This window comes from Cherax quadricarinatus, chromosome 48 (genome assembly GCF_038502225.1).
Source record: "Cherax quadricarinatus isolate ZL_2023a chromosome 48, ASM3850222v1, whole genome shotgun sequence".
Lineage (NCBI taxonomy): Eukaryota > Metazoa > Arthropoda > Malacostraca > Decapoda > Parastacidae > Cherax > Cherax quadricarinatus.
Genome location: NC_091339.1, coordinates 20,663,098 through 20,679,047, shown reverse-complemented (window position 1 = coordinate 20,679,047; position 15,950 = coordinate 20,663,098). Strand labels below are relative to the sequence as shown.

General features: G+C 36.7%; 1 protein-coding gene across 4 annotated transcripts in view; it reads right to left on the bottom strand.

The window, feature by feature from the left end:
* The window catches only part of AP-1-2beta (adaptor protein complex 1/2, beta subunit), a 49,696-nt gene that overhangs the window by 12,921 nt on the left and 20,825 nt on the right, over window positions 1-15,950 (bottom strand). For 2 of the 4 annotated variants that reach the window (XM_053787040.2, XM_053787042.2), the window contains exons 14-18: window positions 7,385-7,510; window positions 6,250-6,373; window positions 5,286-5,502; window positions 4,969-5,140; window positions 2,025-2,042 (exon numbers count right to left, since the gene is read on the bottom strand). In XM_053787040.2, coding sequence (XP_053643015.1) covers window positions 2,025-2,042; window positions 4,969-5,140; window positions 5,286-5,502; window positions 6,250-6,373; window positions 7,385-7,510 — 657 coding nt within the window. The remainder of the gene's footprint in view (window positions 1-2,024; window positions 2,043-4,968; window positions 5,141-5,285; window positions 5,503-6,249; window positions 6,374-7,384; window positions 7,511-15,950) is intronic. The other 2 variants (XM_053787041.2, XM_053787043.2) reach the window with 1 other exon arrangement.

Below are 15,950 nucleotides of genomic sequence, written 5' to 3'. Positions count from 1 at the left end.
CTCCACATAATCCTTGAATTTATACATTTGTAGTCCCTCTTTTCCTGCCATAGCTTATCCTTCAACATTATTGCTACTCCTTCTTTAGCTCTAACTCTATTTGAAACCCCTGACCTAATCCCATTTATTCCTCTCCATTGAAACTCTCCCACCCCCTTCAGCTTTGTTTCACTTAAAGCCAGGACATCCAGTTTCTTCTCATTCATAACATCCACAATCATTTCTTTCTTATCATTTGCACAACATCCACGCACATTCAGACTTCCCACTTTGACAATTTTCTTCTTCTTATTCTTTTTAGTAATCTTTACAGGAAAAGGGGTTACTAGCCCATTGTTCCCGGCATTTTAGTTGACTTTTACAACATGCATGGCTTACGGAGGAAAGATTCTTATTCCACTTCCCCATGGATATAAAAGGAAAAGTAATAAGACCAAGAACTATTAAGATAAAATCAAAGAAAACTCAGATGAGTGTGTATAAATAAACGTGTACATGTATGTGTAGTGTGACCTAAGTGTAAGTAGAAGTAGCAAGACATACCTGTAATCTTGCATATTTATGAGACACACAAAAGACACCAGCAATCCTACCATCATGTAAAACAATTACAGGCTTTCGTTTTACACTCACTTGGCAGGACGGTAGTACCTCCCTGGGTGGTTGCTGTCTACCAACCTACTACCTTAATTTCTCCAATATTATCTTGCTCTAATCAGCCTCAATTTCCATTTCAATGAACCACTTGTCATTTTTTATGTTCTACATGTTTAACATGTTACTTTATCTACAAGACAAAATAAAAAGATGCAATATTTCTTTTTACCTGAACATCTGTCTCCCATCAGGGCAGGTTATCTAAAGAAAATGCTTTTGACATCAAGCATTCAAGCTCTGACTTACCAGAAGTGTGCTGACATCACACTTCAGATTACCCTCTGACTGCAGCATCCCTACCCTTCCCACCTCCAGGACTTAAGTCCAGTTAACCAGTTTCTTACTCCCTTCATATCTACCTTGCTCACTTCCAACAGCAGCTCTGGCAGGACAGCTATTGAATGAATGATGATGAATATTTCCTTTTTCTGGGGTTACCCTACTTTAGTGGGAGAGGGCCAGTATGGAAATAAATACAAATAATACAGTACTTACTTTATAAAGGCTAGTGGATCACAAGTCCTAATTTTCAATGTGTTATTCATTTACTGCTTTTTTCAAACTCCTTGAAGATCACAAATCTATGTATACTACAAAATCTTAAAAGGGATACCCATAATGGTACCATCTTATCTTCAGATACATTACGTAATGATCCTTTGTTTTGTAAATGGAGTGTAAAGCCTAATTTCCAGTCATTATCTGATTGAGACCCATATCAGGAGAGTTTGTTTTCTGACTAATAAACCACAATCACTAAAACCTTTCATAGTGTTATCCTCTAAATTTTGTCAAGTACAATCAAGTCGAGTTTCTCTCAATTAGTGGACAATCTTGCACTGAATGAACCATATGAATTTAGCATTTCATATATACAAGTACAGTACTAAGTACAGTTGTAGTATGCCTTGTCCACATCAGTCCCTGAAATTGCCATCTAGGGTCCTTCAAGTGTAAATTAATTCCTCTTCAGGAAGTTATGTATTTACAGCATATACAAAATTTACATGCAAATTTTCCAAAATACTAAAATATTTAATGCTATACATCAAAAATTAAAAAAAAAGAAATACACTCAATAACACTTTCAGTTTCAAATGTGAAAAATATAACAGTTAATCAGAATTAATGCAGCAGTAATAGTAATTAAGCTTCAATAGCTTGTTGATTATGTACTGGGTAAATATTGTTCCTACATAATTTCAGTTGCAGAAACACATTTAGAAGGGCCATGCTATGTACTGTATACATTTAGGGAACTAAAATGAAACCTATTTACTGTATGAAGAATAATTAAAATTAGATGATACTCAAACTTGGAATGGTAGGAATATTAATAATTAAAGAGTACAAGGAACCATATTTACCCGTAGTTGATAAGCCGTCTGTGGACAAGATACACACTTCCATGAGTCGGTGTGAACAATGGCACATATGGATTAAGCATTTGTAATAGAAAATTCTTACGAAAAACTTACTGAACTTCAAATGTAAAATCTAACAATATTAATAATTTATCCTTTATTGCTCATTATACTGCAAGATATTTTACTCAAATTCAATGCATTTCTAAGCTATTTTTTATGAAAGTGGTAAATGGAAATGTACTGCAACCAAAATAATAAAAATATTTTGATGGCATGAAACAAAATGTTTAATGTTCTTGGCTTATGAAGTATTCTATTAAAAAAAAAAAAAGTTTCAAGGCAAGAAAAAATTATGTATTTAGTAACAAAATTACAGTACAATTGTAACTATATAAAAGTCCATTCTTAATAAAAATGTAAACAAAAAAATTGCAAATCACAAAAGAATTTTTTTGGGGAAAAATAATTACTAAGTGTATGATGATTAATTCTGACTAAAGGATAAGGTATGGATTCTCATATATTAAGCAATACTGTAAAAATTTGACATTTTAAATTATTCTAATTACTATCTGCTTTTTTATTTTTAATTTCATGCTTTTGCATACATAAAATAATCTCTTGTTCTTCATGCTTCCAGACAAAAAACCTTTCTCTAACATCCTTTCTTCAAAGCTTATTCCCCTAAACTCAAAATGTGCTACATATTCATGAATGGGTCCCATGAGGGGTGAATGTACTACATTCTGATTATAAACTCAGCCTGTGATGCCGATGTTATCCTGTTTATGCACTTCAGGTGATATGTTTGGGATGATTATTCCTAGGTCTTTTCTTTAAAACTGTTCCACTCTCCTTCCATGACTCTCTCTGGTCTCTTTTCTCCAGTCTTCCAGTGTCATAACTTTGCTTTTGTCTGGGGTTTAAAATGAAATAACCATTCAATACATCTTTCCTAAAGTTTGTCTGTCTTCCTGCAGCCTTCTCATTGCACTTAATTTGTATTCTCACTTTTTTCCATGATCTTTAAACAAGCATATTAGGAATTTTTTCCTGTTGCCAGGTCAATACAGCTTTGTACAATAGGAAGAATATAGTGCCCTACACTGAACCTTGTGTGGCCAAGTTACCACACACCCTCCCACTTTAATACTACGTACGACCTTTATGGGAACACTCATTAAGTATTCCCTTATGCTAATACCTTGCCTACTACCTTGATTTACTTATCTATTTTGCTAGATACAGTCTATGTCTCTTTCCTGCTTGTTTTCTGTCACTATACACATCTCTTACAAATTTGCTGTGTAGACCTTCCATTTCTGAATTCATGCTGGTGTTCTATGAGGGATTCAGTGCTTTCTAGAATCTAGAAGATGAACAAGTCTTTCTTGATAAGTAATGTGCATATTACATTTATTAATTATACTGGTTATCTGTTCAGAGCTGCTTGCTCTCCCCTCCCCCCCCCCCTTTTTTTTAATAGACTTGTATAGCACCAGGTTTGCTACTTTCAGAGAACTACTTCAGTCATTAACAATTTATTAAGATCTGTTTGTGTGGCTTGTACAGTATATCAGCTCTATTCACTGTGATATTTCATTGGGTCCTTTGGCCTTTGATACCTTTAATCAGGAATCCCCTCTTCATTAGTTGTTTATATCCTTGATAGTTTCACTTAGTATGTATTCTCTCTTCTCCCTAGTGTTAGCTCTTGCTCTAGGAACAGTCTATAAGCTCATTCTATCTTTCCTGTTACTTTCTCAGGGCATATTCTCTTATTTCCATGTTATTCCACAGTCATTTACTGTAGTTTTTCTTCTGGCATGTCTGAAGTAGCTTTGTTTTTTTTATTTCACTTTTACATCTATAAATTATTTTTCAGGTTCCCCCTCTCATTCAATGAAATATATTTATTTCTGGCATTTCTGTTAACTTCTTTTCTCTGGCAGAGTTTGTTTTACAACTTTTCCATGTTCTTATGTTCCAACTTTTGCCTCATTACATCAATACACAAGTCATGGACTCTCAGCATTTTATCTATTTCCCAGCATTTCTGGTGGAAAAATGTAATTTCCTAGGTGGATTGTCCTCAAAATCAAGCAAGCTTTTGTATTGTTCTCTGCATGTTCCAGTTCTGCTTATGATAATTTGCTGACTCAGGAGCTCTATTTTATTTCCTAATGCCCATTTTCCATCATGAGTTTGTAGAAGTCTTGGTGTTATTAACGAAATTATCTACTGCATCCATAACTCATGTACACTATTGCATCGCCTCAAATACACATTGTATCATGTCTGTTAGATGGCCCGTTTTTACTACTAGGCAAGAGTACGATATGCTTGATTAATACTATGAGATGTTAAAGAGACAATATGCACTTTATGGCCTAAATTGCTTGTGTCCTATTAACATGCTTGTCGAAATATATATTAACACCAGTCATATATAATACTAGAACGGGTCACAGGATATGGAATGCAGTCCTCCCTTAATTCACCTTTTTGTGATCCTGTTTACACACATTAATTTGAACATTTTTATTTGGCCAGCACATGTTTAAATTTTCTCCATGGGGAAGTGGAACAGAATTCTTCCTCCGTAAGCTATGCGTGTCGTAAGAGGCGACTAAAATGCCGGGAGCAAGGAGCTAGTAACCCCTTCTCCTGTATATATTACTAAATTTGAAAGGAGAAACTTTCGTTTTTCCTTTTGGGCCACCCCACATCAGTGGGATACGGCTGGTATGTTGAAAAAAAGTGTTTAATTTTGGGGGGAACTTAAGATTTTATGGGATGCAGATGAAAAAATGATATATGTAATTAAGAGAGCAGTAGATGACAGTAAGGAATGCAACTAATTAATTAATGTGTCAACAAACAAATGACCCAACTCCTCAAATGACTTCTATTAAAGTGCAGGATCCATAAAAAAACTACTTACCAGCATTCATGTTTATATTTTCAATATTAAACTGAACTTCATTTTGGCTTGGAATGTCTTTCCATGTAGACAGGAATACACGCTTGTCCATCGCACCATCCTCACAGAAGAAAATGTGCATTGGCATGACTGTTGCAAAGTAGAATACATCCACACTGTTTTTTATGGCTACCTGTGGGCAAATACAATCATAGGTTAGTTTCACACAGATTAACCAAACTAGTTATAAAATCTTTAAACTGTGATAGCAAAGTTAAATGCATATCTTAATTTTATTTTGCATCAAAACATTCAGGTTGATCTGTACCCGTTCTTACCTGTAAGTTTGTGAGAGGATCCATGCGCTGGACAGGGCCACTTGTACTGAGAATAAGGCTAACATCTATTGACTGATTAGGGGCTAAAGGAGCAGGAACATTGAGTGGTGCAGCTGGTGTAATACCAAAACTGTTCTTATTAAGCTGGATAGCAAAGCCTGTTATGGGTTGCATAGCCTTGTTGTGTAAAGTCAAATCCATTGATATTACTCCATTTCTGTCAAGATTAAAACAGTTAATTGTGAAGATGTGAAGAATATGTACAATAATTCAAATAACATTCTCTTGGCAGACTTCCATAACCGTGATTCTTTTTTAAGAGAAACCCTTTTCCTAAGTAATGGAAATTGAATAATTTAACATTAATCAAGTAGGTCATAAATTTTAAATGTAAAAGAAAACATACATTGTGGTAATCAGTTTTGTAATGGTGATTTCATCAAACTTGTACTTTTAACCACTTATATAAGTTAATTCATATATGTTAATTATTATACCCTTTCTTAGATGACAAAGAAATATCCTGCCTAAGATTTAAGTCTAAGATTCTCAAATTAAAACTGTACATTACACTTACAGAACTATACACAAGTCCATCTGCATGACCAACTGCTGCTTGCTACTTTATTAAGAATTAAGTATATGCAAATTTAAATTGGGTTTCAATCCCGAGTTTAACAAATGCTCTGCAGTAGTATTGTAAAGCATCAGTTTCAAAGAAAGCTGCAATCTAAAATAACAATGACAATCTTTGAATTTAAAAAGCAAATATTAAAAATTCCAAAAAACTTTTAATAGAAATGCAAAAAAATTAACCCTGAAATTTATTAACATCCTACTCTCTTCAACATATCCTCCACAGCACAAAAGAACTGCTCAATTTATACTAAAAAAAAAAAAAAAAAAAAAAAAAAAAAAAAAAAAAAAAAAAAAAAAAAAAAAAAAAAAAAAAAAAAAAACTTACTTGCGAGAGAATGTGCCTGTAATCTCCATTCCTTTCCCACGATTTGCTGGAAGCCAGATTTGCTTAGGTGGAGAGTAGACTGGTGCAGATGACGATGTGATACCAAAGATGTCACCTAGAAGGCCTGATCACACGTGCAAAATTAGTATAATGTATCACAAACACTGTACATACCTATATAACATATATTCAAAAGTAACATTAAAAATTTTTAATTATGTAACAATTTTTATAAGAAACAAATTTTATGAAAGATGTACAAGACTTCCAAGCATCAACAATGGTTCAGATGTTAAAGAGGTACTGTAATTAAACTTTTCCTATTTCTACAAACTATCATATAATGGGCCAATTGTACTAATTAAGGGTTAAGTGCCCCACCAACCTAAAAGTGCCAATTATCTGAGTAGTTTCCAAAATATGTACTACTTATAAAACATACCTATTTGGAATCTATTTACCAGTCAACACTCTACATTTACTATAATGGGATACTATTCAATTAATAAATAACAAAAGGCGGGTTATTTGTGTATACTATTCAATTGGTGGGGCAATTACCCCTAACATGACAATTGCCCCATTACAGAGTTTATCAAACAAATCTAACTTAAATGATAAAGATAAAACACAACTACAAATACCTAAAATATTATATGCTTCTTTAAAAACAGCTGTTTCAATAACATAAAACATGTTTTCAAAATAGTAAATTGTTAACATGCGATAAATTTACAGCAAACTCCCTCAATACCTGTATCACCTTATCAATAGCATTACATGGAAAGAAGAGATGTACATCAATACCAAATTACAATGTATTATCGTAGTATCATGATTTAAATATGCAAAACTAAATGTAAACCATTTCATCATAAACAAATACTTCATTGATTAAATGTGCAATTTAAATGGTGCCCATAATATTAATGGAGCTCTCAAATAATGCATTATTGAAATTACAAGATCACAATTCATCCAGTGCCTTATGAATTGAACCCCCTACAGAGTTAACCAGGGAATTACAAGATAACTCATAACCTACATGTTGCAGTACAAGAACATCTGTAAAGCTGAGTATTCAATATAAATATCTATTTGCAACAATTTGCAAGAAAAATGTATGCAATTATACCTGCAGTAGATGAGGGAGCTACTGGAGGAATTCCTGGAGCTGGAGAACTTCCTACCTCAGCTCCACTACCCCCCAACAAGGAGTCAAGCCCTCCACCCAGGAGGTCCAGGGTACCTCCAGAGAAAGCTACCACAGGAACAAGATACAAATAAGTACTGGTATATAATACATCCTAATGCATAAATATGTTCCTAATGCAATATATGTAAGCTTAACATTTCTTAATGTAGGAAAATGCTACCTGCAAATAAATTTTGGAATTACAGTGTATATGTTATACATCTCCTAGGTAGTAGATTGGTAGACAGCAACTGCCCAGGGAGGTACTACCGTCCTGCCAAGTGAGTGTAAAACGGAAGCCTGTAACTGTTTTACACGCTGGTAGGATTGCTGGTGTCTTTTTTTCTGCCTCATACACATGCAAGATTTCAGGTATGTCTTGCTACTCCTACTTACACTTAGGTCACACTACACAAACATGTACAAACATATATATACACATCCCTCTGGGTTTTCTTCTATTTTCTTTCTAGTTCTTGTTCTTCTTTATTTCCTCTTACCTCCATGGGGAAGTGGAACAGAAGTCTTCCTCCTTAAGCCATGCGTGTTGTAGGAGGCGACTAAAATGCCAGGAGCAAGGGGCTAGTAACCCCTTCTCCTGTATATATTACTAAATGTAGAAGGAGAAACTTTTGTTTTTCCTTTTGGGCCACCCAGCCTTGGTGGGATACGGCCAGTGTGTTGAAAGAAAGAAGATGTTATACATCCGTTTGCAAGAAAAACATTTACGTAAACTAACGTTATTGCTCTAACCCTTTCAAAGTTATCAAGTGCATCTATAAAGCAGATGGATAAGTCATGTGCAATATTTAGGTATTTACTGACGGCCATTAATATAACGATACTTCCTGACATAACAACAGCACATTATCTTAGTTCAGAGGACATCCACAACTTTATTGTTCTAGAACTTATTGGCATGCTCAGCAAGCCTGCTAGTGAGCCCTGCCTCCTATGATGCCATTTACAGTGCCACACCTCACTTTCGGCTGGAGTATGTAAGCTTGGTCCAATTGCCACTACTTCAAACTGATCAAAGCTATGGAATGGAACACTTTCTATCTAGGCTGAGGGACTGAATACCTCAAGATAACTTTCCTCACTTCAGCTGTCTCAAATACATTACATTAAAGGGGCTTTTGGCATGTACATCCAATTGTTTTACTCCTTTATACAATCATGTATCATGCTAAAATAAAATTATTACTATCATTATTATGTATTCAACTGAAGCTTGCTATGCAGGTGAAACATTTCAGTAATAAATACCAAAATGCTGCACATGTCTTAATCATCTACTCATCCATAGTGTATATAATAACTATTGGGCAAACAGAATTTTTTTTTTTTTTTACATTAATTAATACGAGAGAAGGGTTGGAGGGTGTACTAGGGGTTTGAACATCAAATAAGCTTGTGTGAACATATCAAATCTAAGCAAGTGGAGGCAAGTGGCCTTTTTATGACTTGACATGATATTGGAGTGTGAGCAAGGTAACATTTATAAAGGGATTCAGGGAAACTGGTTAGGCAGACTTGATTCCTGAAAGCATAGTGTCTGTACTCTGAAGGAGGGGTGAGAATGTTGCAGGTCAGAGGATCATCTGAACTGTGATGTCGGCAGCCTCTAGAAAAACAGTGATGGAATGAATGCCGGTGAATGATCTTCCTATCTGTGGGGGAAAGGGGGTGAATCACCCTGCCCCTTTGGAAGATGTCTGGCATTAAAAAATTACCGTATTCCACGACTTATTAGACGCGTGTTTTTTTTCCATAAAATGTCTCCAAAAACCACCCTGCGTCCTATTAACCGAAGGTTAGTGACGGGAGCTATGAGTTTGGGGTGGGCTGTAGCTCTCCCAGTTTTGTCTGATGCCGAGCCTTTGAAACTAAAATAAGTCTTATAAGCTGCAAAATACGGCAGCTGAAAATGCTGTATAACTAAATTATCAATGCATGGTTTAAATAAACTAGTGTTTTGACTGGCTGTTAACTCAAATAAATAAATGAAAAAAATATATAAATGAATAAATAAATAAATAAATAAACAAATAAAATAAATAAATTAAAATATATTTATATATATATATATATATATATATATATATATATATATATATATATATATATATATATATATATATATATATTTTTTTTTTTTTTTTTTTTTTTTTTCAACAAGTCGGCCGTCTCCCACCGAGGCAGGGTGACCCAAAAAAAAAAGAAAGAAAATCCCCAAAAAGAAAGAAAATACTTTCATCATCATTCAACACTTTCACCACACTCACACATTATCACTGCTTTTGCAGAGGTGCTCAGAATACAACAGTTTAGAAGCATATATGTATAGAGATACACAACATATCCCTCCAAACTGCCAATATCCCAAACCCCTCCTTTAAAGTGCAGGCATTGTACTTCCCATTTCCAGGACTCAAGTCCGACTATATGAAAATAACCGGTTTCCCTGAATATATATATATATATATATATATATATATATATATATATATTTATATATATAAATATATAGATATATATATATATATATATATATATACATATATATTATATATATGCACACATATGTATATATATATATATATTAATATATATATATATATATATATATATATATATATATATATATATATATATATCATGGTAGTAGGTTGGTAGACAGCAACCACCCAGGGAGGTACTACCGTCCTGCCAAGTGAGTGTAAAGCGAAGCCTGTGATTGTTTTACATGATGGTAGGATTGCTGATGTCTTTTGTCTGTCTCATAAATATGCAAGATTACAGGCATGTCTTGCTACTTCTACTTACACTTAGGTCACACTACACATACATGTACACATTTATTTATACACACTCATCTGAGTTTTCTTTGATTTTATCTTAATAGTTCTTGGTCTTATTAATTTTCCTTTTATATCCATGGGGAAGTGGAATAAGAATCTTTCCTCCGTAAGCCATGCGTGTTGTAAAAGTCAACTAAAATGCCGGGAACAATGGGCTAGTAACCCCTTTTCCTGTAAAGATTACTAAAAAGAATAAGAAGAAGAAAATTGTCAAAGTGGGAAGTCTGAATGTGCGTGGATGTTGTGCAGATGATAAGAAAGAGATGATTGTGGATGTTATGAATGAGAAGAAGCTGGATGTCCTGGCTTTAAGTGAAACAAAGCTGAAGGGGGTAGGAGAGTTTCAGTGGAGAGGAATAAATGGGATTAGGTCAGGGGTTTCAAATAGAGTTAGAGCTAAAGAAGGAGTAGCAATAATGTTGAAGGATAAGCTATGGCAGGAAAAGAGGGACTATAAATGTATTAATTCAAGGATTATGTGGAGTAAAATAAAGATTGGATGTGAAAAGTGGGTTATAATAAGCGTGTATGCACCTGGAGAAGAGAGAAGTGTAGAGGAGAGAGAGAGATTTTGGGAAATGTTGAGTGAATGCGTGGGGAGTTTTGAATCAAGTGTGAGAGTAATGGTGGTTGGGGATTTTAATGCTAAAGTGGGTAAAAATGTTATGGAGGGAGTAATAGGTAAATTTGGGGTGCCAGGGGTAAATGTAAATGGGGAGCCTTTAATTGAGCTATGTGTAGAAAGAAATTTGGTAATAAGTAATACATATTTTATGAAAAAGAGGATAAATAAATATACAAGGTATGATGTAGCACGTAATGAAAGTAGTTTATTAGATTATGTATTGGTGGATAAAAGGTTGATGGGTAGGCTCCAGGATGTACATGTTTATAGAGGGGCAACTGATATATCGGATCATTATTTAGTTGTAGCTACAGTTAGAGTAAGAGGTAGATGGGAAAAGAGGAAGGTGGCAACAACAAGTAAGAGGGAGGTGAAAGTGTATAAACTAAGGGAGGAGGAAGTTCGGGTGAGATATAAGCGACTATTGGCAGAAAGGTGGGCTAGTGCAAAGATGAGTAGTGGGGGGGTTGAAGAGGGTTGGAATAGTTTTAAAAATGCAGTATTAGAATGTGGGGCAGAAGTTTGTGGTTATAGGAGGGTGGGGGCAGGAGGAAAGAGGAGTGATTGGTGGAATGATGAAGTAAAGGGTGTGATAAAAGAGAAAAAGGTAGCTTATGAGAGGTTTTTACAAAGCAGAAGTGTTATAAGAAGAGCAGAGTATATGGAGAGTAAAAGAAAGGTAAAGAGAGTGGTGAGAGAGTGCAAAAGGAGAGCAGATGATAGAGTGGGAGAGGCACTGTCAAGAAATTTTAATGAAAATAAGAAAAAATTTTGGAGTGAGTTAAACAAGTTAAGAAAGCCTAGGGAAAATATGGTTTTGTCAGTTAAAAACAGAGTAGGGGAGTTAGTAGATGGGGAGATGGAGGTATTGAGTAGATGGCGAGAATATTTTGAGGAACTTTTAAATGTTAAGGAAGAAACAGAGGCAGTAATTTCATGCACTGGTCAGGGAGGTATACCATCTTTTAGGAGTGAAGAAGAGCAGAATGTAAGTGTGGTGGAGGCATTACGTAAAATGAAAGGGGGTAAAGCAGCTGGAACTGATGGGATCATGACAGAAATGTTAAAAGCAGGGGGAGATATAGTGTTGGAGTGGTTGGTACTTTTGTTTAATAAATGTATGAAAGAGGGGAAGGTACCTAGGGATTGGCGGAGAGCATGTATAGTCCCTTTATATAAAGGGAAAGGGGACAAAAGAGACTGTAAAAATTATAGAGGAAGAAGTTTACTGAGTATACCAGGAAAAGTGTACGGTAGGGTTATAATTGAAAGAATTAGAGGTAAGACAGAATGTAGGATTGTGGATGAGCAAGGAGGTTTCAGAGTGGGTATGGGATGTGTAGATCAAGTGTTTACATTGAAGCATATATGTGAACAGTATTTAGATAAAGGTAGGGAAGTTTTTATTGCATTTATGGATTTAGAAAAGGCATATGATAGAGTGGATAGAGGAGCAATGTGGCAGATGTTGCAAGTATATGGAATAGGTGGTAAGTTATTAAATGCTGTAAAGTTTTTATGAGGATAGTGAGGCTCAGGTTAGGGTGTGTAGAAGAGAGGGAGACTACTTCCCAGTAAAAGTAGGTCTTAGACAGGGAAGTGTAATGTCACCATGGTTGTTTAATATATTTATAGATGGGGTTGTAAAGGAAGTAAATGCTAGGGTGTTCCGGAGAGGGGGTAGGATTAAATTTTGGGGAATCAAATTCAAAATTGGAATTGACACAGTTACTTTTTGCTGATGATACTGTGCTTATGGGAGATTCTAAAGAAAATTGCAAAGGTTAGTGGATGACTTTGGGAATGTGTGTAAAGGTAGAAAGTTGAAAGTGAACATAGAAAAGAGTAAGGTGATGAGGGTATCAAATGATTTAGATAAACAAAAATTGGATATCAAATTGGGGAGGAAGAGTATGGAAGTAGTGAATGTTTTCAGATACTTGGGAGTTGACGTGTCGGCGAATGGATTTATGAAGGATGAGGTTAATCATAGAATTGACGAGGGAAAAAAGGTGAGTGGTGCGTTGAGGTGTATGTGGAGTCAAAAAACGTTATGTATGGAGGCAAAGAAGGGAATGTATGAAAGTATAGTAGTACCAACACTCTTATATGGGTGTGAAGCTTGGGTGGTAAATGCAGCAGCGAGGAGACGGTTGGAGGCAGTGGAGATGTCCTGTTTAAGGGCAATGTGTGGTGTAACTTATGCAGAAAATTCAGAGTGTGGAAATTAGGAAAAGGTGTGGAGTTAATAAAAGTACTAGTCAGAGGGCAGAAGAGGGGTTGAGGTGGTTTGGTCATTTAGAGAGAATGGATCAAAGTAGAATGACATGGAAAGCATATAAATCTATAGGGAAAGGAAGGCAGGGTAGGGGTCGTCCTCGAAAGGGTTGGAGAGAGGGGGTAAAGGAGGTTTTGTGGGCAAGGGGCTTGGACTTCCAGCAAGCGTGCTTGAGCGTGTTAGGAGTGAATGGAGACGAATGGTACTTGGGACCTGACGATCTGTTGGAGTGTGAGCAGGGTAATATTTAGCGAAGGGATTCAGGGAAACCGGTTATTTTCATATAGTTGGACTTGAGTCCTGGAAATGGGAAGTACAATGCCTGCACTTTAAAGGAGGGGTTTGGGATATTGGCAGTTTGGAGGGATATGTTGTGTATCTTTATATGTGTATGCTTCTAAACTGTTGTATTCTGAGCACCTCTGCAAAAACAGTGATAATGTGCGAGTGTGGTGAAAGTGTTGAATGATGATGAAAGTATTTTCTTTTTGGGGATTTTCTTTCTTTTTTGGGTCACCCTGCCTCGGTGGGAGACGGCCGACTTGTTGAAAAAAAAAAATATATATATATATAGAGAGAGAGATAAAGAGAGATAAAGAGAGAGAGATAAAAGAGAGAGAGAGAGAGATAAAAGAGAGAGAGAGATAAAGAGAGATAAAGAGAGAGAAAGAGAGATAAAAGAGAGAGATAAAGAGAGAGATAGAGAGAGATAAAGAGAGAGTCAGCTGTGTGGTAGCACTGGACACTGCTGGTGCTTTTGACCGGGTGTGGCACCAGGGCCTCTTAGCAAAACTTCAAGCACTGGGAATTGCAGGCTCTATGCTATGTCTCCTCAGTGATTACCTTCATGGTAGATCTCTAAGTGTAGTTCTCAATGGAACGGAATCAGCAAGACATCCTATTGGGGCAAGTGTTCCACAAGGAAGCGTGCTGGGACCATTGTTATGGAATGTCTACTGCAACAACCTTCTTCATTTCATCCCAGAATCCCATACATATGCAGACGACTGTACACTGACATTCACTTATCCAAGAGAAGAAATGCCAGCTGCTCTAAGCTATATCAATCACCAGCTAAGAGCTATATCAGCTTGGGGAAATAGATGGCAAGTAACATTTGCACCTGAGAAAACGCAAATGACGATTGTCTCTGGGCACCATGATCGTAATGCTGGTGCAGTAGTAAGGATGAATGGGAGGGTGTTGGCACCTGGAGAAGTTGATATCCTTGGGGTGAAATTTGGCTCCAAACTAACCATGAATAACCATGTTGTAAATCTTGCAAACAAGGCAGCCAGGAAGCTTACAGCACTTCGCCATATCTCGCATCTGCTTGACAGTAGGGGTTGCAAGATTCTGTACGAGTCACAAGTATGCTCACACCTTGAGTATGCTCCACTTTCTTGGTTTGCCTGCCCCTCTCTCATCTGCAACTGCTTGACAGAGTAGAGAACAGACGTCTCATCTCTCGCCTGGACCCATCCTGGATAGACCTGTCATTTCAGCAGAGCCTTCAACACAGGAGGGATGTGGGTGGCCTTACTGTTATGTACAAGGCCAATATTGTCAAAGTACCACACTTGGATCCACTTCGAGGACAGCGTGAAACAAGCTTTTATGCCGCAAGACGGGCAGAAAGCAGCAACTTCACTCTGGCTGTACCCTTCTCCAGAACATTACTCCATCTGAGTTCATATATACCCAGGATGACTCGCGTATGGAACACATTCGTACAGAATAATGATGTCAACGAGATATAGTCAGTTGATCAAATGAAAATGCTGGCCCAGAGATGGCTCCAATTTCATCCTGTTCCCTACTTGTATGTCTCATAACAATAAAAATGCTTTCAAATGAGCTGATGTAGGTAAAAGCTCTTAGCTTGCCAATAAAGTTGGGAATCCTTAACCTGTAAATAGCTTGTCAAAGCTAGGGATCCTTAATCTTGTCAAACCCTATGTAAAAAAAAAAAAAAAAAAAAAAAAAAAAAAAAAAAAAAAGAGAGAGAGAGAGAGAGAGAGAGAGAGAGTGAGAGAGAGAGAGAGAGAGAGAGAGAGAGAGAGAGAGAGGGAGAGAGAGAGAGAGAGAAAGAGAGAGAAAGAAAGAGAGAGAAAGAAAGAGAGAGAGAGAGAGAGAGAGAGAGAGAGAGAGAAAGAAAGAAAGAGAGACAGAGAGAGAGAAAGAGAGAGAGAGAGAGAAAGAAAGAGAGAGAGAGAGAAGAGAGAGAGAGGGAGAGGAGAGAGAGAGAGACCTCAACCAGAGAGAGAGAGAGGAGAGAGAGAGAAAGAAAGAGGCATAGTCACTTGTCAACCCCTCGGGTACGTTGGATCGTCTGACCACAAGGCTGTTTTTACCACACTTAAGATCCCAACAGAACGAGGTGAGGAGTCCACACGCACAACCTGGCTATGGGAAAGAGGTAATTGGCCAGCCCTTTGCTCTGAGCTCGCCACCACCGACTGGAATGCTCTTCTCCAGGGGGATGTTGACAACCAAGTGAAAGCCTTCACTGGACACATCCTTAATCTGCAACAAGAACACATTCCTCACCGGCAATATGTGACAAAGCCTACAGATCAGCCTTGGTTTGGCTTTCGTTGTAGAGAGGCTGCTACTGCTAAGTACAAAGCATGGCGAAGGTATAAGAGACATCCTACCACCTATAACAGGAACTTGCACATGCAAGCCTGTAGGCATATGGGTGATGTTCAAAAGTGGGCCATTGCTAAATGGGAGTTG